This window comes from Laetiporus sulphureus (assembly GCF_001632365.1).
Source record: "Laetiporus sulphureus 93-53 unplaced genomic scaffold LAESUscaffold_6, whole genome shotgun sequence".
NCBI lineage: Eukaryota > Fungi > Basidiomycota > Agaricomycetes > Polyporales > Laetiporaceae > Laetiporus > Laetiporus sulphureus.
In genome coordinates, this window is record NW_024468515.1 from 955,414 (window position 1) to 978,068 (window position 22,655).

General features: G+C 54.0%; 13 protein-coding genes across 13 annotated transcripts; 7 read left to right on the forward strand and 6 right to left on the reverse strand.

Moving 5' to 3' along the window:
- Positions 1–509, reverse strand: LAESUDRAFT_474060 (uncharacterized protein). The gene has a single exon (XM_040902608.1). It carries the CDS (start codon positions 465–467, stop codon positions 123–125), a length of 345 nt encoding a protein of 114 aa, XP_040767892.1. The 5' UTR covers positions 468–509; the 3' UTR covers positions 1–122.
- A 1,884-nt stretch (positions 510–2,393) lies between these two features.
- LAESUDRAFT_646011 (uncharacterized protein) lies at positions 2,394–2,846 on the reverse strand (the record flags this gene model as incomplete). Its single annotated transcript, XM_040903954.1, has 1 exon — positions 2,394–2,846. The coding sequence occupies one exon, from the start codon at positions 2,844–2,846 to the stop codon at positions 2,394–2,396; it is 453 nt and encodes a 150-aa protein (XP_040767893.1).
- Positions 2,847–3,062: 216 nt separating this feature from the next.
- Positions 3,063–3,704, reverse strand: LAESUDRAFT_756346 (uncharacterized protein; the record flags this gene model as incomplete). Its single annotated transcript, XM_040912158.1, has 1 exon — positions 3,063–3,704. The coding sequence occupies one exon, from the start codon at positions 3,702–3,704 to the stop codon at positions 3,063–3,065; it is 642 nt and encodes a 213-aa protein (XP_040767894.1).
- Positions 3,705–4,035: 331 nt separating this feature from the next.
- LAESUDRAFT_722320 (tRNA pseudouridine synthase) lies at positions 4,036–6,785 on the forward strand. The gene is given in 10 exon segments (XM_040908184.1): positions 4,036–4,609; positions 4,667–4,766; positions 4,828–4,971; positions 5,028–5,059; positions 5,113–5,431; positions 5,482–5,559; positions 5,573–5,575; positions 5,674–5,739; positions 5,794–6,029; positions 6,084–6,785. The coding sequence occupies 10 exon segments, from the start codon at positions 4,242–4,244 to the stop codon at positions 6,346–6,348; spliced, it is 1,611 nt and encodes a 536-aa protein (XP_040767895.1). The 5' UTR covers positions 4,036–4,241; the 3' UTR covers positions 6,349–6,785.
- Positions 6,786–6,834: 49 nt separating this feature from the next.
- On the forward strand, positions 6,835–7,989 carry LAESUDRAFT_722322 (uncharacterized protein). The gene is made up of 2 exons (XM_040908185.1): positions 6,835–7,585; positions 7,641–7,989. Exons 1-2 carry the CDS (start codon positions 6,949–6,951, stop codon positions 7,661–7,663), a joined length of 660 nt encoding a protein of 219 aa, XP_040767896.1. The 5' UTR covers positions 6,835–6,948; the 3' UTR covers positions 7,664–7,989.
- Positions 7,990–8,793: 804 nt separating this feature from the next.
- LAESUDRAFT_722324 (uncharacterized protein) lies at positions 8,794–9,291 on the reverse strand. Its single transcript, XM_040908186.1, has one exon. The coding sequence runs from the start codon at positions 9,266–9,268 to the stop codon at positions 9,113–9,115; it is 156 nt and encodes a 51-aa protein (XP_040767897.1). The 5' UTR covers positions 9,269–9,291; the 3' UTR covers positions 8,794–9,112.
- A 974-nt stretch (positions 9,292–10,265) lies between these two features.
- On the forward strand, positions 10,266–11,019 carry LAESUDRAFT_474069 (uncharacterized protein). Its single transcript, XM_040902609.1, has 2 exons — positions 10,266–10,336; positions 10,393–11,019. The coding sequence occupies exon 2, from the start codon at positions 10,543–10,545 to the stop codon at positions 10,915–10,917; it is 375 nt and encodes a 124-aa protein (XP_040767898.1). The 5' UTR covers positions 10,266–10,336; positions 10,393–10,542; the 3' UTR covers positions 10,918–11,019.
- A 68-nt stretch (positions 11,020–11,087) lies between these two features.
- On the forward strand, positions 11,088–12,191 carry LAESUDRAFT_722327 (uncharacterized protein). The gene is made up of 4 exons (XM_040908187.1): positions 11,088–11,229; positions 11,284–11,343; positions 11,406–11,561; positions 11,618–12,191. Exons 1-4 carry the CDS (start codon positions 11,122–11,124, stop codon positions 11,735–11,737), a joined length of 444 nt encoding a protein of 147 aa, XP_040767899.1. The 5' UTR covers positions 11,088–11,121; the 3' UTR covers positions 11,738–12,191.
- A 962-nt stretch (positions 12,192–13,153) lies between these two features.
- On the forward strand, positions 13,154–13,598 carry LAESUDRAFT_645370 (uncharacterized protein; the record flags this gene model as incomplete). The annotated part of the gene is made up of 2 exons (XM_040903912.1): positions 13,154–13,446; positions 13,517–13,598. 2 exons carry the CDS (start codon positions 13,154–13,156, stop codon positions 13,596–13,598), a joined length of 375 nt encoding a protein of 124 aa, XP_040767900.1.
- A 287-nt stretch (positions 13,599–13,885) lies between these two features.
- Positions 13,886–15,939, forward strand: LAESUDRAFT_756351 (uncharacterized protein; the record flags this gene model as incomplete). The annotated part of the gene is made up of 3 exons (XM_040912159.1): positions 13,886–15,139; positions 15,202–15,279; positions 15,337–15,939. The coding sequence occupies 3 exons, from the start codon at positions 13,886–13,888 to the stop codon at positions 15,937–15,939; spliced, it is 1,935 nt and encodes a 644-aa protein (XP_040767901.1).
- A 369-nt stretch (positions 15,940–16,308) lies between these two features.
- LAESUDRAFT_694804 (uncharacterized protein) lies at positions 16,309–19,325 on the reverse strand (the record flags this gene model as incomplete). Its single annotated transcript, XM_040906215.1, has 5 exons — positions 19,255–19,325; positions 18,758–19,177; positions 18,564–18,701; positions 17,147–18,506; positions 16,309–17,046 (listed from the first exon to the last, which is right to left on the reverse strand). The coding sequence occupies exons 2-5, from the start codon at positions 19,078–19,080 to the stop codon at positions 16,309–16,311; spliced, it is 2,559 nt and encodes an 852-aa protein (XP_040767902.1). The 5' UTR covers positions 19,081–19,177; positions 19,255–19,325.
- A 115-nt stretch (positions 19,326–19,440) lies between these two features.
- Positions 19,441–21,499, reverse strand: LAESUDRAFT_741706 (uncharacterized protein). Its single transcript, XM_040911152.1, has 10 exons — positions 21,273–21,499; positions 21,199–21,218; positions 20,930–21,141; positions 20,674–20,873; positions 20,468–20,613; positions 20,269–20,403; positions 19,907–20,210; positions 19,773–19,843; positions 19,623–19,711; positions 19,441–19,560 (listed from the first exon to the last, which is right to left on the reverse strand). The coding sequence occupies exons 1-10, from the start codon at positions 21,457–21,459 to the stop codon at positions 19,509–19,511; spliced, it is 1,416 nt and encodes a 471-aa protein (XP_040767903.1). The 5' UTR covers positions 21,460–21,499; the 3' UTR covers positions 19,441–19,508.
- A 180-nt stretch (positions 21,500–21,679) lies between these two features.
- Positions 21,680–22,647, forward strand: LAESUDRAFT_722333 (uncharacterized protein). The gene is made up of 5 exons (XM_040908188.1): positions 21,680–21,771; positions 21,828–21,909; positions 21,962–22,039; positions 22,093–22,191; positions 22,251–22,647. The coding sequence occupies exons 1-5, from the start codon at positions 21,702–21,704 to the stop codon at positions 22,324–22,326; spliced, it is 405 nt and encodes a 134-aa protein (XP_040767904.1). The 5' UTR covers positions 21,680–21,701; the 3' UTR covers positions 22,327–22,647.
- The last annotated feature ends 8 nt before the right edge of the window (positions 22,648–22,655 follow it).

Genomic DNA, 22,655 nt, shown 5'->3' on the forward strand with positions numbered 1-22,655 from the left:
TTTTGATACAATTTATATACCGCCGAAGGTGGTCGGGGGTGTGTCTAGGTACAAGTTTGATGTAGAACTACCTAGGTAGGAGCATATATAAAGGTGTGAACAGATCACGTCCGAGTCAGAACCTAATCAGGATCATAAAGTACAGATGCCTTGGTCCAGGCATCGCTGTCCCGAAGAAAAGCGGCCAGAGTGGACCAAGCATCTTTGAATCGAAACAAGTCCAGGATGTGTGGGTCTTTGTTGGGGTGAAAAAGGTGCCATCGAGCGTGCACATAAGACGGGCAGCCGAGAAGAAGGTGGTTGCGGGTTTGGATGCCAGGATGTTGGCATTGGCAGGAGGTAGACTCCTCAGGTACAAAGCGGTGATAGTAGCTGCCGATGTGGCCATGTTCAGTGAGGAGGTGGCATACTCGGCACTCCACATTACGGGGGTCATCGTTGTCTTTGAAATAGTGATGCAGAAGCATGCTGCTCTTGGTCGTGACAGCGGCACGGAACTGGGAAGGGTGTGCGCCGGCGCGCCATTCGCGCCTCCAATGGTGGAGGGCATTCTGTCGTGCACGACCCTTTGCTCACACCATCGAAGGTGGATGAACAGACGGATTCGACGCACCGCGTTTGACGAGTCGGTCGGCAATTTCATTGCCATAGAAGCCTTTGTGTCCCGGAACCCAGAGGACTTCAATCCGGAGGGTAGGGTGGGCTTCCAGCATGGTGTTGACGTGTTTTGAAAAAATGATCGAGTGGAGCTGGCACTCGTGAGGGCAGAGGTTGAGCACGGATTCCACAGCTGCACGGTTATCGGAGGCGAAGACGATATGAGTGACCTCTGGATGAGCTGGCAGATGGGCAGCAACATGCGTTGCTGCCGCTGCCAAAGCAAACATCTCAGCGTCGTAAACCTCAGTTTGTCGCCCGAGACCCCAGGACTTTTCGAGGAGACTAAGGCCGTCTAGCAGGATACAGACACCAGCACCGGAGCGCTTGGTCTGTCGATGCTTAAAGCGTGAACCATCGGTGTATGCCCACAACCAGCCAGGGGCTGAGGTGAACTGTTGCATTTTAGGCCCAAGAGTATGCTCAATGTACGCCTTGGATGCAGATTTGGATGGAGGTGGAGATGTGATGACAAGTCGCTCACCCCAGCGGTGGTAGGACTCCCACGGAGGTGCATAGTACGGTTTGGTTGACACGACATCTGGGGCCGTACGCGATGCAAGGTGGTGGATGATGGTTAGCGGTGCATTGGCCGCAGACAGGCTGCATAATGGGATGGGGTACGGTTCCTGCACTGCCGTGAGAGGCCAGGGGTGTGGCATGCGAGCGAGTACCTGAGAGTTCGCTGGCAGTGTATGCAGGCGGATCACAGCACGGTCGCAGATTTTGTTGAGTTGCCACCGAATGGGCAGAATGCTCGCGAGATGGTGTGTGACATCGGTCGGTGTGGTGCGAAATGCGCCCAACAACCATCGGAGGCAGCGGTTTTGCGCTAGCTGCAGCGGGTTGATGAGTGTCTTCTGGCGATGGTCAGTGAAATACACTGGAGCCCCAAAGGTGAGGACCGATAGGATGTTGGACAGGTATATGGTCCGGGCAGCTTTCACAGACATCCCTCGAATGGTGTTAGCGAGCATGTGGAAGGCATTGACTCGCGAGGCAGCTCATGCTGTCATCACTCGAACATGGTGATGAAAGGTCAGTTTGGGGTCGAGCCAGAGGCTGAGCCATCGAATGTATGGTCGGGCCTTCACCACAAAGTCAGCTTGCCCTTCCTGAGGCAGACGAATAGATGGGAGGGCGATGCGGTGAAGAGGTTCCCGAGGGAAGTGTATGCCTTCAGTTTTATCCATGCCTACCTGAAGACCGAGCTGGGTAAGTGTGTCGTTGATGACAGGCACAGCTTGTATAGCACGGTCAGTGGAGAGATAGAGATTTGAGCCTGCAGCCAGGAGGCCAATGTCATCCACATAGCCCTTAAGGCAGACATGGGGATCACCAGCGAAGAGGTTGAAAACGGAGAACGAGTACACCGTCGACAGAACTGGGGAGACAGGGGACCCTTGCGGGATCCTGACACCCGAGATAGGATTCGGGTCTGAGAGGTCACCATCGATGCGGAGGCAAACAGTGCAGGATGTAAGGAATGACAGGACCCATGACACGATGGGTGCTGGAAAACCGAGGAGGTGAAGTGAGTAGATCAGTCGCTCATGGCGGATGGAGTCATAGTACCCCTCAACATCGAGGGCAAGGAAGGTAGCGGACTCATGACGAGCCCAAATGCACTTGACGTCATGGACAAGGGATAGCCCAGCGTCGATGACGGAGCTTTTGTCACGACCACCGAATTGGTTCGTAGGCAGTAGCTCATACTTGCCGATCTCGAAGAGGAGTCACTTCACGACGACTTTCTCGATGAGCTTGCTCAGCGTTTCCATTAGTGCTATTGGGCAATAGGCCTTGGGAAGAGCATAGTCAGGCTTGCAAGGTTTGGGGATGAGCACTACCACTGCCTTTTTCAGGATGGGAGGGAGGTATCCCAGCGTGACGGATGAAGACACGAACGATATGAAGTGCTTGCCGACCGGGGACTGCAGAGCCCACTTCAGTAAACGCCAGGTGGTCGCAGAAAATCTGGGGGCAGACGTGTTGGATGTCTCGGCCAGGCAGGCAGCAATTTCATAGTGGGTCACCAGTTTGAAAGGGCGAGCCAAGCGCATTGGAGGGTCGGAGAAGAGTGCCACTGGTAGAGGAGGAGGTGGTGGTGGGAAGAACTTCTTGACAAAGGCCCGAGTGCGGTCTGCGGTGGTGAACGTCAGTCCTTGGCCACCCTGAATAGGGGGCATGGGAGCATTGCGCCGACCAGTTGACCATGAGGTGAGTGACCAAGGGTCACGATCTTGGATTTTCTCTATAACAGAGGTGGCCCAGTTTCGTTTGGCCTCACTTAAAGTGGCCTTCAGTGCGATGCGAAGGGGTGCACCGTGCCGGGGGTCCACACCTGAGTAAGCAGCAGCAGCCTGATCGCACGCGGCATTCCACCACAGCGCAGTTCGCGACGTTCAGTTTTTCCGTGGAGGCATAGCCTCACAGATGGCTGCATGGAGGGCTCCAATGAGCACGTCAGCACCACGGTCCAGATCCTCCATGCAGTGGTAGGCCTCTGGGGGAGGGTTCATGGTGAGGAGGGCATTCAGGGTGTCTGTCCAGTCCTTGCGCTTTTCAGGGTCGATGCGATAGCCGAGGTCCAGTTCGGGCTCATCGGTCTGTGGGATGATAAGGTCAGTTGTCCACGAGATGGCGCGATGGTCAGAACCAAAGCGCAGCTGATCACTGACATCCCAGTCATAGGAGGCAAAAGTGTCAGTGGCTGCAGACCAGGTCAGATCAATGATGGAATCTGCCTGGTGCTGGTGGCCGCGATGCGTTGGTTGATCAAGGTCGTTTAGGAGGAGCAGGTTATGGGAGGCAGCCCACACAGTGAGCTGCTCTCCGAGTTCCGAATGAGCGTACTGTGGTTGCGACGATAAGCTCCATGCACGATGGCGCAGATTGAAATCGCCCCCAATAATTAGCAGTGATGTAACAGGGAACTGGGCTTGGAGTAGTGCCTCAACTGTATGATGGCGCTCAGAGCTGCCACGGTTGTAGACATTGACGACGAAAAAGGACAGGTCTGTTCGGATGAACTGGAGGGGAACCATATCGAGGTTCGAGATTAGATCTCGGCGCAGATGTACGGTCCAGGTGGAAAGAATGTCTCGGTGAACAAATGTGATGGCACGTGGGGTGGCATCGGCTGAAGGAGGCGGGATAAAATATGGAGTCCACATGGGATGGTTCACAGTACCAAAGACGGGGGAGCCGTCTTCAGCGCCATGAAGCTGGGTTTCACCAATGCGGCGCCACCATGGTTCTTGGCACAGAAAGATGCAGGGCGGAAGGACGTTGAGCAGGGCATGCAGTCGTGTATTATCACGTGCAGCATTCAATTGAAAGAACCGAAGTTGTGCAATCATTGGGTTGTAGCTGGCTCACCGGTTCACGTTCATCAATTGCAAAACCTTGCGATCGTTTAACAGCCCACCTTATTGTCACGTATTCCTTCTGCCACGGACATTTCGCCCCTCACATCTACCCTCCTTTTCCGGAGGCTCGTGACATGCACCATACACCCATTGAGGCAGCCCCGTTGCGGTAAAATCACAGCTGCACTCTTGTTTTATCGCCGTCATTCCGTCATGGAGGTAGAACGTGCAGATACATCTTCCTCGTCGACCACCGGTCTCAAACGGCTTCAGGAGGAACAGCCCGACTCTTCTGCCTCTCCCAAACGCTTTAAAATGGAGGAGGAGGAACAAATGCAGACGGACGCTGCGCCTGTTGGGGGAAACGATAGAACAAAGGATGGTGGCGGAGCGGCGAAGCCGAAAGGCGGCAAGCAGCGCGCCCCCAACCAGAAGAAAGATCAGACGTACTGGCGAAAGGGAACGCACCCCGAAGGATCAGAGTCGAGAAATAGCGAAGAACCGAAGGCTCCGCGGTTGCCCAAGCGGCACTGTGCGCTGCTCATCGGCTTCTGTGGCTCAGGCTTCAATGGGATGCAAATGTGCGCACGTTCAGCAGAGCATGTTATCATGCTACATTGACATTACTGAGCTGGTAGACAGCCTGATCCAAAGTTGCGGACGATCGAGGGCGTCTTGTTCGACACCCTCGTGAAAGTGGGAGCCGTGTCCCAGGATAATGCAGATAACTCAGGCAAGGTAAGCGTAAAGCTTAGTTCCATCGCTTTCCGACAAATATGTCTTGACCTCGTTTCTCTAGGTGAAACTGGGTCGCGCTGCACGAACGGACGCTGGCGTGCACGCCGCAGGCAACGTCGTGTCCATGATGCTTATTACCGCCATCCCAAACTTGGTGGCGCGAATGAACGAGGAGCTCCCTCCTGAGATTCGCCTTTGGAACATCGTGCGTGTGCATTCCTTCATGATAACGCGAACACATCGTCATCTCACCGTCCGAAGCTTCGTGTGCAAAAGTCGTTCGATGCGAGAAGGTGCGTGTTGTTGTTACTTTCAGTATTTTACTCATTTTTGAACTCGTGTACAGCACTTGCGACAGCCGCAAGTACACCTACTTCTTCCCATCCTACCTCATGATCCCCTCGAAGCCGGGGAGCTCTCTGCATCAAACATTGCAACAAAACGGCACAGAACAGGCGCCGCACCCTTTCTGGACAGACAGCAAAGCCGAGACCACCGTGAAAGACGATCTGCGAAGAAAGCGAGTATACAGGATGCCTCCGGAGCTTGTCGAGAGACTACGTGTGGCGGCGAAGAAGTTTGAAAAATCACACAACTTCCACAACTTCACAGTCAGGCGTGATTTCCGCGATCGAAGCTGCATGCGACATATTCTGAGCGTGCAGGTATGCATAACGTTTGTTTCATGATGCGCAACGTACTGACCATGGCATAGGTGGCTGACCCTGTGGTCTATGGTGATACGGAATGGGTCAGCGTGTTGTTCCATGGACAGAGCTTCATGCTACATCAGGTCAGTCTCTCTTATTTTTTTTCTTTCGTTCCCAGAGTGATGCTGAAATTTTGCCAGATTGTGGGTACTACCTGTTGCGACACATAAGTGCTCGTTCATTACAATGATCTTCAGCGGAAGATGATGTCTGCTTTGGTGCTTGCAAGTCGAACAGGATCGCCGCCTCAGATTATTGAGGAGGTAATCTCGCGCAGTTCTCCTTGTTTCTTCAGGTTGCTCATGCTCCATATGCAGCTTTATGGGCCACGGATGGTCTTCATGCCGAAGATGCCTGCGCTCGGCCTTCTGCTCGAATACCCTATATTTGACACGTATACCAAGAAAATAGCCATCGCGAATGCGAAATATCAGCCTGCCGACCCGGAGTATCGGCCATCAATCGATTTTGAGGTCCATCGGGAAGCAATCGACCAGTTCAAACGAGACTACATCTACTCGCGAATGCGTGGCATTGAAGATGCTGAGGGAGTGTGCGTCTATCTGCCTGTCTTTGTGTATTGATCCGATGACTTGATGAGCATCAGGTTCGATGCATGGATCCGTTCCGTGGACGCTTACGCGGGCAACGATCTCTTATATTTGAATTCGAAGGGAGTCATCCCCTCCGCAGCCGTCATCAAAAAGGGCGAGCGCAGGGCGAATCCGTTCAAAGAGCGCAAGCGGTTCGACGCCACAACGTTCGCTGACCGGAGCGCCGATGACAAGATAGACATCTCTGAAGAGGAGGCGGAGGAGGAGGGCGAAGAAATGTCGCTGGACAAGGCACAGCTGGACGAGATGGATGGCTGAGTGTTAATAGTACTGATATGTGAGACGCTGTGTTACTAAAGCTATCCGCCGCCACCGCACTGACTTGCTACTCATCACCGGACCGGTTTAATGCTCTTGAGGAATTCGCATGCATCGGCCTCCTATGCCAACATGACCAACGCCACAGCGTATCCGTCGACGCAAGAAGCGTTAAAAACTTCCGCTATCAAGAGACTATCTGATTCTAAGGCTGGCAGCCTAACAACAGCCACAGTCGGAGCGCCGTCTCCACACGAGTCAAGTTTCCCCAAACGTCGCTTCGGTGATGTTCTCATCTCCTCAGCGGTTGCAACATCCGGTGCCCAATGGCATTCCCCCGAGATGGGGGCGGTACGCGGAAGCACCCGTAATGCTGGATTGATTAGACACAATGATTCGGGATGATAATTCTCAGTCCTACGCCCCTGCCGTCCGAGACATTTTCGAGTGAAAAATCGGCCCATAAAATCTGAGATGCGGCTGAGGTGACACTGTGAGACGTGAAACAACTTCTCGTACCCGGAGCGTTCTGTACGCCTTCCATTTTAAGCAGTCAATGGAGCGATCGGATGATCGGTCGCAGCGCTTAGCGACGGTCACATGACCGCGATCCAGGTACAAGAGCGCGACGCGATGGGCCACGGCCCCCAGCATGCTCCCGCTTTCTCCCCCCTCTTTGTGCTCCGTCCCAGAATGACTTGGATCCTCGGGTACCCACTTTCCCTCAGATACGCCATTCAGTTCGCAAAGGACCACGGTGTCCCCAAGCGTGTTGACCGCCCCTCGGACTTCGATCGGTCGTTCGCGGCACTAGAGTACATTGCGGCCAGAAGCGGCGTCGAAGACGTGCTCTCTTGCTGGGTCGACGGCGAGAGCCAGATGGTGTTCGCGCTCTCTGTCGACTACAAGTCGGGTCCCTACCCGCCGAAGCGCGTGCACCGCTCGCGCACGGTGCCCGACGAGAACATTCGTGTGCTCGCCTACCTGCTAAAAACTGCCGCCAAGCCGGCATGGTACCGTTACGACGACGGGACGTACACTCCCTGGCAGGGCGAGTGTCTCCAGTTCGCCGACGACGGGTACGACTCGGACTCGTGCGAGACGTGCGACGAGCGGGACGCTATGGACGAGGACTCTGACGATGTCGGAGAAGAGGGGAGCGACGCGGCTGTCGGTGATGATGAAAGAGATGAGGTCATGGCTATCAACTCCGATAGCGATCTCGCTTCAGACTTCGGTGCGTGCGGAGGCTTCCTACGGCACTTCTATGGTTTCCTCACGCAGAATTCCAGACGACAAATGCAGCGTGTACTAGCCTCGTGCTACCCGCGACGCTCCTTGTTCCGGCCGTCCCGGAAACCCCATTGTGACACCCTCCCTCCATCCCCCGCTGATCCTGCTATCGATTGTTCTCCGATTGCTCTCTCCTACTTACATCGTACACGCTCATTTAGTCTTGATTATTCGCTTCTCACTTCTCTTCCATCCCTGCACCACATGCGATCTATCTCACTATTGGAGCACGGAAGTCTATTGCCTACCAATTTTTCGACTTAGTACGGATGTACTTACCTATTCACCATCGTTACAGCCTATTTCATGGCCGCGTCGCATTTGCGCGATCGTGCGCTTGAGACTGCAGATTAAGCGTGATAAGTAGCCTTCATCCCTTCAAGACGTCTTCTTTTGAGTGTGTGCGAAGGTGCCATGAACGGCCTCCAGTTTAGCACTCGGACGTTATTCGGTCAAGATAAGAGCATGATGAAGATAAAGCCGGATGAAAGTAGCGTGGCGGCAATTCATCAGCGACAATGTCGAGAGCGCGCGATCAATAGACAATCGACGTCAAAGAGTGGCGTTCTAGGGGCTCAGAGGAGGAAGAACATTGCAGCTGGAAGTATCAAGCAGTGAAAGCGAGGTATGGAGATACGAGCCTGGACCCAGAAGCGAGGATCGGCAGTTCAGGTATGCCACCAAGGCGCATTTAACCTCGTTCATCTCTCATAATACGTGCGATGCGATGATCTCCGCTTTCTGGCCAAATCCGCAGCATTCCAGACTATAGTTCATGGCGAGCACGGCCAAAGCAAACTGTTCAATCATCGGCATTTCAATATAGCTCACGAAGACAATGGGAACAGACCAGTTTCGAAGCAAGCATACTGCAAGCGTCCGTTCCGAGCGATCAAAACATTCCTCCTAAGCTCCGTTATGCGGCTTGCAATGGATAATCAAGAATTCGGTCATTATGATGGCTACTAGGCATGGAATCGCTGATAAATGAGATTCGAGTCGCAAGAGCCATGCTGCTATGAAGTTCAATCATCCTGGCTCGACACTAGCCGACTGGGTGAGGACATTAGCGCCGCTGGCGGTTCGGCCTCGAGGCTTGAACCCAGCGTGTTGTAGAAGGCTGCCGAGGGAACCTTGAGCGGTCATGAATGAGGAGTGGGGTTCCTCCGTACAATGAGGAGGCTGCTCGGGAAACTAAAATGTATTGAAGGCCGTGCTGACGAAATAGTCCGTGATGAAAAGGAGAAGAAAGACTGAGAACGACCGAAGACTCTTAGACATGACTCGGAAATTATTTCGGAGTCCACTCGGATAGTAGAACTGATGAATTCGCCGCCTTTGGAGGCCGGATTGTCGGATGCGCAGCACAAAGGGTAAAGTGAACTCGAGTCTAAGATGTTCCAGGGGTTCCAGCACGCCGCGAGCTAGATAGAGGCAGAGAGGCAATACACGAAGGAGACGGGCACAGTTTTTAGCCAAGAAATCCAGATAGGAAGACTGGAGAGGCCGTCTGGAGAGAAATAGAGGGCTGCTCATCGTTGAGTGCAATGTGCAAAAGGTAGTCCGCAAAAGGTCTTAGCCGCGTGTCGGTCGTGGGCCACGATGCGGCCACTTCCGCGACAGCCATACTACCTCACCTCTCACCAATGTTGTCTCGTTCGTTGAGCTGCAATTGATACTCGACGTCTATAATTGCTCTCAGTGGTCAAATTGAGTCTTGCGCACCCATAATGACTTCTCTGAGACCCTTTCTAGTCTAAGCTCATTGATATCGGCTCTTGCTCCTGTGCTGAAGACACTCCTTGTCTCGTCGACTCCCGCTCGTTAGCGTTTGCGGTGAAGCCCTCTGAGGATTTCTTGTAGAGTTTATCGATTGCCCTTGGAACGCTGTGTCATCAAGTGACTGCGGGATATGGTCGACTGCACTGCTGCGATGGCCAACTCCCGCAGCCCTCCCTCCCTTAGCCCTCCCTCCCTTTGCGACAAGTTCGGCCCACTATGAACGTGGCTACCCCGTCTGCTGCCGCCGGACGTGCCTGGCAATGACTCTTCTTTGACGAGTGACATCTAGTTCGTCTGCTCCTGCGATAAAGACACAGCTATACCCTCTGCATGCGCCGCCAAAGATGATAAGCGACGTTGCTCGTCCTGGAGCAGAGGTTTTTGATGTGCGTCTTGGTCCTTTTTAATCTTTCTGTACTTTCGCCAATTCTATGCTGTTTTCTGGTGGATAAGGTTGATTTCGTGGCAGTTGCTGGCGAATGAGTCGTGAATATCGCATATTGGGAGAGGAAGTAGTGGAGGATGGCTACCTTTCGTATCCTCTTGCATGATTTGTGCTATTGTCGCGGAAAATTGAGCGATGATTCCGATGGTTGTTGGATTTGCTCTGTTCCATGCTGGCCTTGGCTGGCTCGTTGCCTTTGAGGCTACTCTTGAATTCCCACTTCGCAATATACCGTATTTCGCAGCCTTTCGTGCGCTCATTCAACCACATGTATAGAATGTCTGAGACACACGGGAAATTTCACTGTCCTCCGTCAAAAGGGACGAAATAAGCCACTCACTCGCATGATGCGCCCCGTGGTTGGCGGCCACCGTGACGCGACATCGCGGCGGGTCACATGTGACGTAGTTACTGTCATCGCCCGCGTACACTTGCCTTACTCTTTCTCTGATTGAGAGGGCGTATGCGGTGAGTGATGGTCGAATGTGCATAAGGACGTTCCTAGACGCTAATTTCGGCTTGAGGGGCTTGTCTTGGTCGCAATCCCGCTGTTATGTATTTGATGAGACGCCGTGGATTTGTGGGCTGATTGATGCGTCCACAAATCTGAGCTGGGATGTCCGCTCCCCTATCGTCCTTCCAATTGGAACTCAGTATGAAGGAGGTTATCTTTAATGATAATAAGTTCGCGAGAGACCTCGTTGTGCCTTCACAAAGGCCGAGACAAGGGGACTCGCAGCGTTGCGGGATTCCGTGTATTGCTCATGCTGCCCGCTCCCTCTCTTTTAGGCCCCTGGGTCGGAATGTCGTGCTTGTCCCTCTTGGTCTTCATACGACTTTGTAAAGAACACAGAGACAGAGTAGCCTCGTACGGCGAATGCACATTATGCGCGGAACATACTCGAGGAGTCGCGGAATCAAATCAAGAGTGTCGCATCACAGCCACGGAGCTTGTACGCCCTTTCATCAGGAAGTCTCCCACCCAAATTAGAGCGACGGACTCCGCACGCGACGTTCTTCGACTGATTGCTTGGGGAGATATAAAATGAACCCGGCTGGCTTACGACGCTCCCGCGCTCCTTCTTCTCGACTACATTACTCGACGGAGACTAGGACGAACTCATCAGCCAGCGATATCCACCACACCGCTGAGGACGCCATTTCCGTCCCACGAAATCTCTCGGACGACAACCGTCTAGCCGATTTTCTCAACGCTCTTCTGCTTCATCCCTTCCTCAAGTTCCTCGGCGAAGATGTCCGCCTCCTTAACCTGCTCCACATTACGGCTCCCCAGTTACTGCTCGAGTCATTTGCTCAGATACCACCCCTACTCGATGGTGAAGCGTCCGTGTCTACTAAGAGTAAGCCTAGCTACGCTACATATAGCAAAAAAAACTTTCTAACGTTCCGCATAGGACCATATCCATCGCCATGATGAGGAACAGAGGCTGGAGGTACCTCCGACGGTCATGTTGGTGAGCATTGTGCGATTTTGACGCGTCGAAAATCTGAGTTTGAGTTGCCGGCAAATTATTAGCGTCCTACACGCGTTGGTGGAGACGGTTCGGACGATGACGTCTCGTCACTGGAATTGGACGAGTCCGACTGCATTGAGCTTGATGTCAAACAGTGCTATGATCCTGCCATCGTGCATCCACCTCTCCCGCTATCAAAAATGACTCGTCTAATCAACGTGAGCCTCTTCATCTTCTCGCATCGTAGCCGCCATCCCAATTATTTCCATCGCAGTTCATTGCGCCCTTGGTCGAGGTGATGTCTGAGGCGACGCACGCCGCGATCGGTTGGATGCTGCGTTCCGTGTTTGGGCTCTTGAAATGGGAGCGCTGGATGGCGATACTAAAAGTTTAGTGTCTTGCTGGATCTCATCAGGCGGCGTTGTTCGCTTCGGTCAAAATCTTTGTTTTGTTCTTTGTCTATTCTCGATTTGCATCGCGATAAAAAGGGATCTTATTTGGGTTTGCTCTCATTGTTTGTCTTTGTTCTTGCATGCTCTTCCTTCATCGTATACCTGCTCTCTGGTGCTCATACTGTTATCGTTTGTCTTGTTGTCATACGTAGAATCGCTCATGAGTTGTCGCCGATACTGTCTAGCTCGTGTATTATAGTTTGCCATCTCGTCTTCTTATTTGCTACATCATATTTGTGACTGAGTGAGTGCTGCACATCTTCGAGTCCCCGTGTTCCTTATTCTGACCTCTTTCGCATTGATTTCTTGGATCGTCTCGCACTTGAGGTCGAATATTTACAGCAAAGTCATGATCCTTTCCCATAGCTTGCGTGGTTGGTACGCGTGCTTCTTCACTGTTGTGTCCGACGAGTGATGAGTTTTGCATTTCTCAAGTGAAGTCAGATGGGCAGGACGTCGGTACCCTGAAATTAACGGCATACCTGAGCAGCTTCGTCAATCCGGCAACTCTGGCACGAATGATATAGGTTCTATGGAGCGTCAGTAACTCTGCTATATTCCCAACGAGTTTGGCTCGAAATAACATGACTTCACCGGCGATCACAACCGGAATTGCAGCCTGAGGATGCTCGTTCATGAGAAGAGGGGAAAATGTCATTCCAACTCACTCATCTACATGAATGCACAGCATGAGGGGGGAACGTTAGTTCGTTGGTCGACGGCGCTAGACGGACTCAGACGTGAGCGCTGCTAGACGCGTCGCGCGTTTGATCACGTGGACGAATCAATTTGGTCACGGGATTGAATGGCGCAATCCACACACTGGCTTGCATCGTCGAGCTGCGTCGGTTCGACATCGTGAAGGCAACCTTGAAGCTTGATCTCTGCACACCATCATCCCGCTTCACGTTGTCTTTCACTGCTAGTAGGGCGTCGGCCCCAATGGCCTGCATGTCTTGGCTCGGCGGCATCCTGTTATAACAGTGGCAATACTAATTCCGAATGGAGACTGGAGACCCAATAGTCACCGCTCCTCGAGTCGACGCTCGACTCCATTCTCGACCCACTCTTCCCGCATCTCTTCGCCCCTCAACGGCATTGTGTGTCTTCATAGAGAAGAGCATATTTCACTGCCATTGGACCCGCATCTGAACTCTGACCGAGTTCCAGATTGGGAGGCTTCCACGCTCGCCACCTCAGCACGGATGTGAGTCGTTCCCTCAAAAATGTTCTGTTTCGTTCTCATTTTGGCTGTACCATCGATGACAGTTTGGCTGCGCCATCAGACGGCATTCACCATATAGAGATATTATAACCATACTTCACACGACCTGCGCGAAGTCTACACGACTTTCCTGATGCCAGTCCATGTCGAGAACTCCGGAAGCACCACTCGCGACTACCTGATGCTCGAACGCAATCTCCTGTCGCATGTCAAGCTTGGCATGCTCCTATCCCTGCTTTCGTCGTCTGTCCTCCTCAAGGTCCGTCTCACTGGGGCTTCCGCTGGGGGTGATCCGCACGGAATCCGAATACCGATATCCACGATTGAGTATATAGCGGCGGTGCTGGCATTGTGCGTGGGGATATTTCAATACTATCGGACATCCTATGACCTCAAGACCATGCGTGGATTCCTCGTGGCGACAAAGTACGTGATCGTTTCATTGATATGCCAGTGTATCCTGACTGACAGAGGTCGTCACTCTGCCAACTTGTAGGATACATTTTACCATCATGGTGTTGGTGGCAGCAGTTGTACTTACGACATGTATCGTGCTACTTGCGGAAGAGTCATTTTGATGATGATCAATACCTATTTACACAGCTGGACCACTTTAAGATGGTGCTGCGCGCGGTTATGTCTCACCAGCCGCACGCGTCGCCCAATTCATTCCCGCACTTGCCACGAATGTATCTGTCATGATATCTGGCGAGAAACTGATCAACACACAGCTGTCATACTTATCAACAAACACTGTGCCAATTGTCCAGCCGCTCGAGCAGTACAGCCCCCTCGCCCCCGCCTCGCCTGTCTCGCATGCCCAAGACTGCCAACCGCACTCCCTCCCCCATGTACCTCTGCTATGATGTCCGTCGATGCCCACGATTATATTCCGCCGCTCGCATTCGAGCCGTTCGCAGTCAGTGTAACTCAGCCCGAATTGGCTGCTGCTCTTCCTGTTCCTACGCCCCCGGGTGCGAGCGCGAGACGCGGCACAAGTGATGGCCCGCATGCGCACCGCAATGGGCTTGGACCGTGGCACGCTTCGACCAGGATCCCGCTGCACGGTCCGCGTCTGAGCAGACGACAACTCCTCCAGCGCGGACTCGCGCTCGGCCTCGCGGCACAGCAGGCGCCTATCCCGAGCAGCCCTCCCGTCCGTGGCGCCTCTCTACCGACGCCCAACACTGACTCGCGGGACGATCCTGCACCACAGAGCTCGACGCGACAACATGCATATGTCGATAATGAACCTTACAGCCCAGTTCCGGTAACCCCGCCCTCGTATATCGCTGATGGGGTGAGCCGATCCACGTCCGATGCGGTGCCCAACTCGCTTCCAAGAAAGATCAGCGAGGACGATCGTGGTACGCTGCACAGGAGGAGAAGGAGGGCGACAACTGGCGGGGACGGCGAACAACGTGGAGGTGGCCTGTCGACCGATGGGCAGGGCATGGGCAGTGCGGATAGAGGGCGAGGTCTGGAGGCAAAGGCTCATAGCATCTCGCGGCCAAGTACAAGTGCACTCGACAGACGAAGTGACCACAAGCAGGACCTGCCCCGTGCTGTCCTCGTCAACAGCATCCTCGCAAGCTCCAAAGAACAAGCCGCCGCCACCGACGTCGCCGGAAAGCACGTCGACGCGGCCAACCCTCGATATTCCATACTGGACTCTGCGAGCATCCTCTCCTCGCGGCCCGCATCGGCTCTTTCAGAGGAGATGATCGACCAGCTGGAAACCCTTGCGGAGGGGCTCCGCGCGCTGAGCGTCGGGTCCAACGGGCCTCCAGATTCCCCAGCGCCCACGCAGACCGTCTACACACCTGTGCGTCCGCTCGTGCGCGTTTCCAGTCCGAAGCATGGTCCACGCGCATGCTCGCCGCAGTTGCAGCCTGCGATGCAGCGTGCAGGGAATCCGCGAGTTGAGAAGGAGCCGGTGTCCCAGGCGCAGGCGCAGGCGCCCGCGTGTGGTCCGGTGGAGGGCGCTGATATGGAAGGGAGGAGTGAGATGGAGACAACGCAGATGGACGAATCCGTGTCTTATTGCTCCTCGGCGAAGGGCAAGTGCAAGACAGCCTCGATTGAGATGGAACATGTTGAAGAACAGGTGCCAGAAGGGGTGAGTCTGCCCTCCGCCAAGTGGTTGACAATGTGCCGTCTGACATCCTGTAACCCTCATAGACAATGCAGCCTGTCGAAGATCACCCTGCAGAGCCAAATCTTGATGACTTGGAGCCTCTTCACATATATGATCCTCATGTCAGCCGTTCGTGCTTTTCATAGCTGTCTACATTCCCGCTCACATGTCCCGTGTAGAACGCACCCGAGTTCCTCGTAGGCACCTCCACCTCGCTCCTCGTCCAAGCAACCCCAGGCTACCACAGCATCGTCCGTCCCCGCGCACACCCAGCTCACCGCAGACGCAATGGGCCCCGCCGACGCCCCGGCGCGCTCGTCCTCGCGCTCGGCTCCCAGCTTGACCATCACGGCTCCGATGATGGCCACGAGAGCACGCCTGCAGATTCCACGCCGCATACGGGCGACTCTCGCTCGCGCTCACGCTCACGCTCCCACTCACGCTCACGCCAGCCCCAGGCGCCGCGGCCGCAAGATCTTGACCTGAAGGCCCTCGAGCTCCTCGTGGGCCCCATGGAATCCCGATCAAAGCCCAAGCCAAAGGCGAAGGAGAAGCCGAAACTCAGAGTCGCCCCGGTGCAGGTCGCCGCGATCGGCAGGTCTCCGAAGCTATCGCCGCTGGAGAGAGCGGACAAGCCGCTGGTGACTCGGTATCCCACCAGACCTCTCCTTTCGCCTGCGAGCCCGCCTGCTACTAACGGCCCCATGCTTGGCCGCAATCCTGTGCGCCGGCATGCAGTGTTTGCTTCCTTCGTGCGCTGGTTTCGCCGATGGACACGATAGACTTTTGCCCTGTACGTGCTACTGACTCATGGCCTCATGGCCTCATCACTCATTGTACATTGTACATTTTACTTACTACTCCCAGTCGCTTGTTTTCCGTGCATCTGCGCGCAGATATCCCCGCTCTGTTTGCTCTACCATTATGTCGAGTGTGACTTCGTACCAAATACAGTGCCATTATGCTGCGTTATATTCTCTAAGCTAATCTCAAGATATGCGAATACAACACGAATGGGACCATGACGATGCGATGATGCACAGACCACGTAACGTATATGACTGCTTGTTGTAATGCATCCACCAAGCAAAAACTACATGCCAGAAGTCCCTAAAAGCAGACGAGATGTTCCCTCCCCCTTCTCAGAGACACTATGAGGATTCGCCGTCAGCTGCGCTGATGGACGTGGCGCTCGTGGGCGGCGGTACAGCTGAAGGAGGTCTTTTCACTCCCGACGACGCACCATCGACTTCGCCGAAGTAGCCGCTGATCGTCATAGAGCCCACTATGTCAGCCAAACCAGCTGCCGCATCCCCATTCCAACCGCTATCCTGCATGTCCTCCTTCATCTGCCCTTGACTGCCCTTGCCAGTGCCGTTCGATGCTCCAGGCGAGCGCGAGCCGCTCTTCGGGTTGAACAGCTCGGCGTTAGCCTTGGGCGGCGGCCGCTCGAATCCAGACTCCTGGTCATCTTCGTGGCCAGCCTCAGAAGCATTCTGGGCAGCTGGCTGGGAGGAGTTGGGGTAGTGCACAAGCGCAGTGCCCTGGACGGAGCCGCCAGGCGTCATGATAGATCTTGTCGTGGACGTATTCGTCCAAGCACCGCCCACTACCGGTAACCGTTTCTCCGGGCCTGAAGGCAGCGGTGGGAAGTCGGTTGATTGTAGTGATGGATGGGACTGGTGTTGAGATGTCGAGTGGTTTTGTCCGCCGAGGCGCGCAGGGGACATTGTTCGGGAGTTAGCGTTGCTGTGATCGTGATGTCGGGGACCTGAGGCGTGGAGACCTGGCTGGGGCTTCAGCCCTACTGCCCAATCTGGGCGCGCAGGGAGGGGATGCTTCGAGGAAGAGGACGTGTAAGTTTGCCGCGACGACGACGTGGATGACGACTGGGAGAACAAGATACAAGCATAACCGGGAACATGTAGAGTGAGGGAGCTCAGAACTGGAATATACAGGTACATAGGAAGAAACAGAGCAGGTACTCACCGTAGTTGAGGACGTCTCATCGCCTGGTGTTCTTGCGCCGGTACTACCACTAGCACTGGACGTTCCGGATATCCTTCGGTTACTTAATCTTGGTCCGACAGCATCGCTGCCGCCACCCATCACGTTGACATTGTAGATATAGCCATTGTTACCGGCTCCAGGGCCATAACTCCACGAGCCGCGAGTCCGTGGCGCGCCTCCGCGCCTACTTCCATGGCTGCTCCTAGATGAATCTCGACTGTGGTTAGCACTGTCACTAGCTCCATTACTGTAAGAGCCGTTGTTTGCCATTTCGGGCATATACGTTTGGCCTGGTGCCTGCGGCGGAGGGCCATACTGCCCGGGATGCTGGAAAGCAGGGGGCGGTGGAGGATAGCCCTGCATTGCGTACGGATTGTAAGGGGTTGGATGTATGTATGGCGGAAACGGCTGAGGTTGGTGTACATTTTGGGGTTGAGGAGACGATGGTTGGGAGTCCTGGGAGGATAAGTTTAGAGTTGCACTTCCAGGACTCTGTGGCGGCTGGGGGAGCTGTTGTGGTGGTGGCTGCTGCCACATGTACGGATTTGTGTATGGCATCGTGCTGGGCTGATAAGGAGAATACATGGCATCGTTACCCATCGGGTTACTTGGATCGTGAGGAAGGGGAGGGTATCCGTACGGTACATAGTACGGATAGTAAGGACCTGGCATTTGTCCCGCCACGGCACCATACGGGTACATGTAAGGCGGCGGGAAATATCCTGGAGCAGAAGGTTGTGCACCATATTCAGGACCAGCAACCGGATCGTAAAGAGTGGCGTAGTTGAATGATGGAGATGTCGCTCTGGAATTGCGCGAACTTTCGGAGCCGTTATAATGCCTGTTTGCTCGAGATGAACCCCCACGCCGGCCATCCCTCTTGTCGCGGATCACAGGCCCGGACCATTCGCTCTCCGTTGCAACAGTGCTGGCTGAGTCGTCCAGGTCGCCAACACTGCTTCCGCGGTCGCCGCTATTGGAGCATGAGCCAGAGACGAGGCTGAAAGTGGAGGAGTTGGCGCTCATATCTCGTTCCTTCTCTTTCTCTTTTTCCTCGAAGTCCATGAAGATTCTTGACCGGGCTTCATTGTAAGCCGCCTCGCGCTCTTCTAGAGTACGATGCCTTTTAACGCTGTTGCCAGTTGTGTTGCTACGTCCACCAATGCTGCTCGTTTCAGATGGCTCTACATCAGAGAGCTCAGCGTCTTCACCAGCGACTGATCCCGCTTGGGAGGTCTGCCGGCTCTTGGGACCCTCTGCCGTCCTTCGCGTCATGATTTTGAATGCGGGCTGCGCGGATTCTTCCACGGGCACGAGCTCGCTCATTCGTCTTGCAGGACTAACAGACAGCCCTGGGTGAGAAAGTCTGCAGTGGAATCGGGAAAGGTAAACTCACATGCGGCTCTCCGAGCGAATGTACACCGTGATGACCTTAGTCGCATTGTCGCTTTCAGGTGCTAGGTTGTAATATGCAGAGCACCGATGTACGAGTAAACGCTGATAAGAAGTAGCGGGAGTGAAGTCGAGGCGAGTCCTTCGGTAGAGAAGACATCAGGATCGCACGACGCCGGCAGCCGCACAAACACTCACCTTCGCTCATTAATGAGACTCTCCATTTGCTCACCCAGCTTCAGTACGTAAAGACGATCTTTGCTCCGAAGGGCTTCGATAATCTGCGGGTCTGGCCCCGTGGAAGCGTCCGTGCTCCCAGATGAAGAATCGGCAGCGTTGGACGAGGACGCGGCAGTGTTCTCGTCCGGAGAGCCGTTTCGAGAGGACTGCATAATGAAGGAGCTCAACGAAGGAGATTGACCTATCGCATTCGCCGACAACGAGTGTCTGGTGTGGATCTCTGGTGCGCTCGTGCTCGTGCCCGCTGGAGGGGAAGCAGCGCTCACAGTCGCAGTCGCCATTGCAGCTAGCAGTATGATCGATGGAGTTTCGATACTTGCCACGCCGATATCAGCCACGCGAGAGGATCTAATGGATTTGGAGTTGCGCAGCTTTTGCCTGCAATTACGACCAGATGGCTCAGCTCGTATAGCGCGTGCTACATGCTCTCTACGGGAGCGACGTGGACAACGCACCGACTGATGAGATGTTGCGAGGTCGTTCACGTGGTCAGCAGGACGGGGAGAAGAGGAGGGAGAGGGAGGGCATGAGGGTAAGTGAAAGCTGAGCATACAGCGCTCGCCGACAAAGTAACAAGCGCCCAATGTCACGTTCATACCGGCGCCATCGCGTTGCGGTCCGTCGATCAACTCGTACGCTCAGCGCTCATACTTAAGTCCGGGTTTGCATAGCATGTAACCAATCATCTACGTAAATACAACACTCTACTTCAGTGCACAGAAATGGTCGGTCGCACGACCTGGTAGATGTTAAAGCTCAAACTGCATGGGGAGGGTGGTCAATTCAGCATTCGCTATTGACGTGGAATGATTGAGCCGCTCACCAGAAAATAAATATACAGACGCCATACACCGCTAGTGCGAGCGCCGCTCTCGACAGCGTCTTGCTCGCACTCGGGTCAGATTGCGATAGCTGGAGACGCGGAGCATGGGTTAGGACATGCGCTGATAGCGAATGATAAAATGATGCTAACCTGCCAGTAGAACAGCCCGGGTAGGATGAAGGATATCGTGGTCGACCCGGTGGACCCGACAAATGACAGCACTGAAGCCAGTGTCAGAAAGGACCAACGACTGAACACGGTTTAGTCTCGCACTAGACACGCACCCATTTGCAAGTCGTCAACGAAGTATGCTATCATAAATCCGCTCACGACAATGCCGACGGTGAGCAACACATGCTTGAGAGGACTCATGTCCGTGTTATCACTATGCTCATCCTCAATTTCGTCGTCCTCGACGTCCGTCACCTGCTTCGACACATGCCCCATATGGAAGACCTTGTCCAGGCAGTTTCGGCATGGATGCACCTGCAGAGGATACGAGAACATCACAAGTATTGCGACGGAAAGTTGTCCAACTGCAATGAACAGCGAAGTGGACGGATACATTGCGATGATGTTCGCGCCGACCTAGTGACGAGAAGTTCAATCACAGTCTGATAGCCTCAGCAGGAGATTGTGTGCTGACCTTCGAGCCGAATGTGAGATATCCGAAGATGGCGATGACCTCATAGATAATCGCCGCCGATCCAATGGAAGTCCCGATCACGATGTTCATTCGCGTCTGCGTGTTGGATCTAATCTCATTGAATATTGGAAATATCTGAGCAACATAGCAAGTCGCGTCAGAGCGTTCGCACCATGGTACCAGACGCGATCACACGTACGTTCTGAGCGCATGTGTACGCGAAGACTTGAACAGGGAATGTAGAGACAAAGCTCGGGCTGAAATGTACCAGGTGTATATCGCCGGCAGCTGGTGTACCTTCGAGAGGGAAGAAGTAGCACACCACGACCACAACAACCAGATACGCTGTTCCGAATGCACGTTCTTCAGCACCAAGCATGAGAAGACGAAGCAAAAAGGGCTCACCGACGGAGAAGAGAGCGATATAACTTGTATGTCTAAGGCTGTCTATCTTGCGCATAAACGACAGTGGGAAAAGTATCGACATCATAATGCTAATCCATACTCGGCCGGATTGTGCCCATACAGGCGGAGAAGTCGATGCCAGATCATGGTATAGAGCAGCGACGACCTTTGGCATGAGCGACTTGACAATAATCAGGTAGCTATGCAGGCAAATGAGCCTGCTACATATGTGATCAGGAATGTTGGCAACGCTCACCTGATTGACACACCGAAGCACTTGATCGCAATGGCGGCGTCGAAGAACACAGCGGCTCGTGGGAACGTCAACTCAGCAACAGCAAAGAACGAAGCCCTGCGGTGAGGCACCTTGGTCGCACATAGAGATAACAGGTATAGTCCGAAGGCTGCAACGCCCCCCGAGAAGAGACAAGTTATGATGCCAGGAATAATTCCCGCGGAGGCCATGGCCTGCATAAGTTGATGGCATCAGTTAGGGAAGAATGTATCAAAACCACCCACACTTACCAGAGGGAACGTAAGCATTCCTGTCAGATTAATATGATGTGATCTGTCGGTATAAAGTACACAGAGTGACTTACCACTCCCAATGATCGTGTTCGCTAGGTTCCCCACGGAACTTGACAGCGTAGCATGTCCATCTCTCTTCAACCGTCTAGCACTCGCCTCCGCCCCCAGCAAAGCATCGCCCTCCCCCAAATTCTCTATTCTCGCCTGCACGTCCTCGTGCTCAGCCTCTGCGGGCGCTACACCGTACGTCTGCACCATCTCGTGCTCTTCTTCCGAGTGCAGCGACGTGGCCGAGCCGTTCTTGTGCCTCCTATAAGGCGAAAGGGGCAATAAGGAGCGGGTATCGGCGTGCCAGCTGGATCGCTGCGAGTGGCATGCGTGGTAGCCACAATAGTCGATTGCACCCGCAATTGATGGCCGGATCTATTTGCACTTGTTATCTAAAGGCTTTGGAAACTAACAGATGCAAATAGCCGCCTTCGTCTTTGACCGCCAGCAGCATGCCTCCCCGTCTGCGACACCGACCCCAGCCTGAGGAGGAAGATGCTGCGGTGCTGAAGCTTGGGCCTGGTATACCTCATCTTTTCTATGCGTTAAAAGAAATAAATTCATATTTAATCGTGCAGAGTTCAACAATGCTGGTTGTCTGCTCATCTCGGAAGTGAAGTACCTGCTCGAGAACAGAGATAAAGATGCCCCGGATACTGCGTGCGTCATGAATGCCATGCAATCTATGCGACACTGCTGACACGCTAGTCAGTGTTTACAACAAGACCCTCGAGTACGTCAAGACGTTCGCCAAGTTCAACACCACGGATTCCGCCAGCGCTGTCCGAGAGTACGAACCCTCTTCACGCTCATGTCAAATTAATCTCACCGACGCATGCACAGGACCCTTCGGAGAGAACCTGCTCTGACTCAGTTTGAAACCGCACAGATAGCCAACCTTTGCCCTGCCGACGCTGAGGAGGCGAAGAGCATCATCCCGAGGTGAGCCACGCTCGCCTACGAACATTCGTCAAGTACTCACAGAGTAAACAATCCAATAGTCTCGTGAAGATTGACGATGATAGGCTGCAAGCCCTCCTCGACGAGATCCAGACAATGAGGAAGTTCCAGTCATGACCTCTTACCCTCGCCGCCGACGGTCTCGATCAAGAGTGGGTCGTCAATTTTCTACTCTCGAAGCGTAGCCAAAGTATCATTATGGGATCTGCATGGCGACATTGACGATACCAGCGTGCAAGCAAACGTTACGACGATTCGTGCGTGACTCGGGTCCAGGGCAGGCCGCCCCGGGAGACTCTGCCGCTGAGGGTAGTATGTGGTACGACCAGGTGTGTCGACTAGACAATGGTCGAATTTGGTGAGGCATATGGGCGGATGATTGGTGTATCTCACAGTTCTGTCTGTACGGTAGCAGGTCGGAATGGATGTGCATTTACACCAATATG

What these genes read in the sequence shown, in the direction of transcription:
- LAESUDRAFT_474069 (XM_040902609.1), top strand. Translation starts at nt 10,543, where the DNA reads ATGATAATAAGTTCGCGAGAGACCTCGTTGTGCCTTCACAAAGGCCGA.
- LAESUDRAFT_722327 (XM_040908187.1), top strand. Translation starts at nt 11,122, where the DNA reads ATGTCCGCCTCCTTAACCTGCTCCACATTACGGCTCCCCAGTTACTGC. An exon ending in TACCTCCGACGGTCATGTTG is followed by an intron (nt 11,344 to 11,405) that starts GTGAGCATTGTG and finishes GCAAATTATTAG; the next exon opens with CGTCCTACACGCGTTGGTGG. An exon ending in AAATGACTCGTCTAATCAAC is followed by an intron (nt 11,562 to 11,617) that starts GTGAGCCTCTTC and finishes TTTCCATCGCAG; the next exon opens with TTCATTGCGCCCTTGGTCGA.
- LAESUDRAFT_722333 (XM_040908188.1), top strand. Translation starts at nt 21,702, where the DNA reads ATGCCTCCCCGTCTGCGACACCGACCCCAGCCTGAGGAGGAAGATGCT. An exon ending in AAAGATGCCCCGGATACTGC is followed by an intron (nt 21,910 to 21,961) that starts GTGCGTCATGAA and finishes CACGCTAGTCAG; the next exon opens with TGTTTACAACAAGACCCTCG. An exon ending in GCGAAGAGCATCATCCCGAG is followed by an intron (nt 22,192 to 22,250) that starts GTGAGCCACGCT and finishes ACAATCCAATAG; the next exon opens with TCTCGTGAAGATTGACGATG.
- LAESUDRAFT_722320 (XM_040908184.1), top strand. Translation starts at nt 4,242, where the DNA reads ATGGAGGTAGAACGTGCAGATACATCTTCCTCGTCGACCACCGGTCTC. An exon ending in AGATTCGCCTTTGGAACATC is followed by an intron (nt 4,972 to 5,027) that starts GTGCGTGTGCAT and finishes CACCGTCCGAAG; the next exon opens with CTTCGTGTGCAAAAGTCGTT. An exon ending in ATTGAAGATGCTGAGGGAGT is followed by an intron (nt 6,030 to 6,083) that starts GTGCGTCTATCT and finishes GATGAGCATCAG; the next exon opens with GTTCGATGCATGGATCCGTT.
- LAESUDRAFT_474060 (XM_040902608.1), bottom strand. Translation starts at nt 467, where the DNA reads ATGCTTCTGCATCACTATTTCAAAGACAACGATGACCCCCGTAATGTG.
- LAESUDRAFT_722324 (XM_040908186.1), bottom strand. Translation starts at nt 9,268, where the DNA reads ATGGCTGTCGCGGAAGTGGCCGCATCGTGGCCCACGACCGACACGCGG.
- LAESUDRAFT_741706 (XM_040911152.1), bottom strand. Translation starts at nt 21,459, where the DNA reads ATGGTGCAGACGTACGGTGTAGCGCCCGCAGAGGCTGAGCACGAGGAC. An exon ending in GAATGCTTACGTTCCCTCTG is followed by an intron (nt 21,142 to 21,198) that starts GTAAGTGTGGGT and finishes CAACTTATGCAG; the next exon opens with GCCATGGCCTCCGCGGGAAT. An exon ending in TGCTTCGGTGTGTCAATCAG is followed by an intron (nt 20,874 to 20,929) that starts GTGAGCGTTGCC and finishes TTGCCTGCATAG; the next exon opens with CTACCTGATTATTGTCAAGT.
- LAESUDRAFT_722322 (XM_040908185.1), top strand. Translation starts at nt 6,949, where the DNA reads ATGACCGCGATCCAGGTACAAGAGCGCGACGCGATGGGCCACGGCCCC. An exon ending in CGATCTCGCTTCAGACTTCG is followed by an intron (nt 7,586 to 7,640) that starts GTGCGTGCGGAG and finishes GCAGAATTCCAG; the next exon opens with ACGACAAATGCAGCGTGTAC.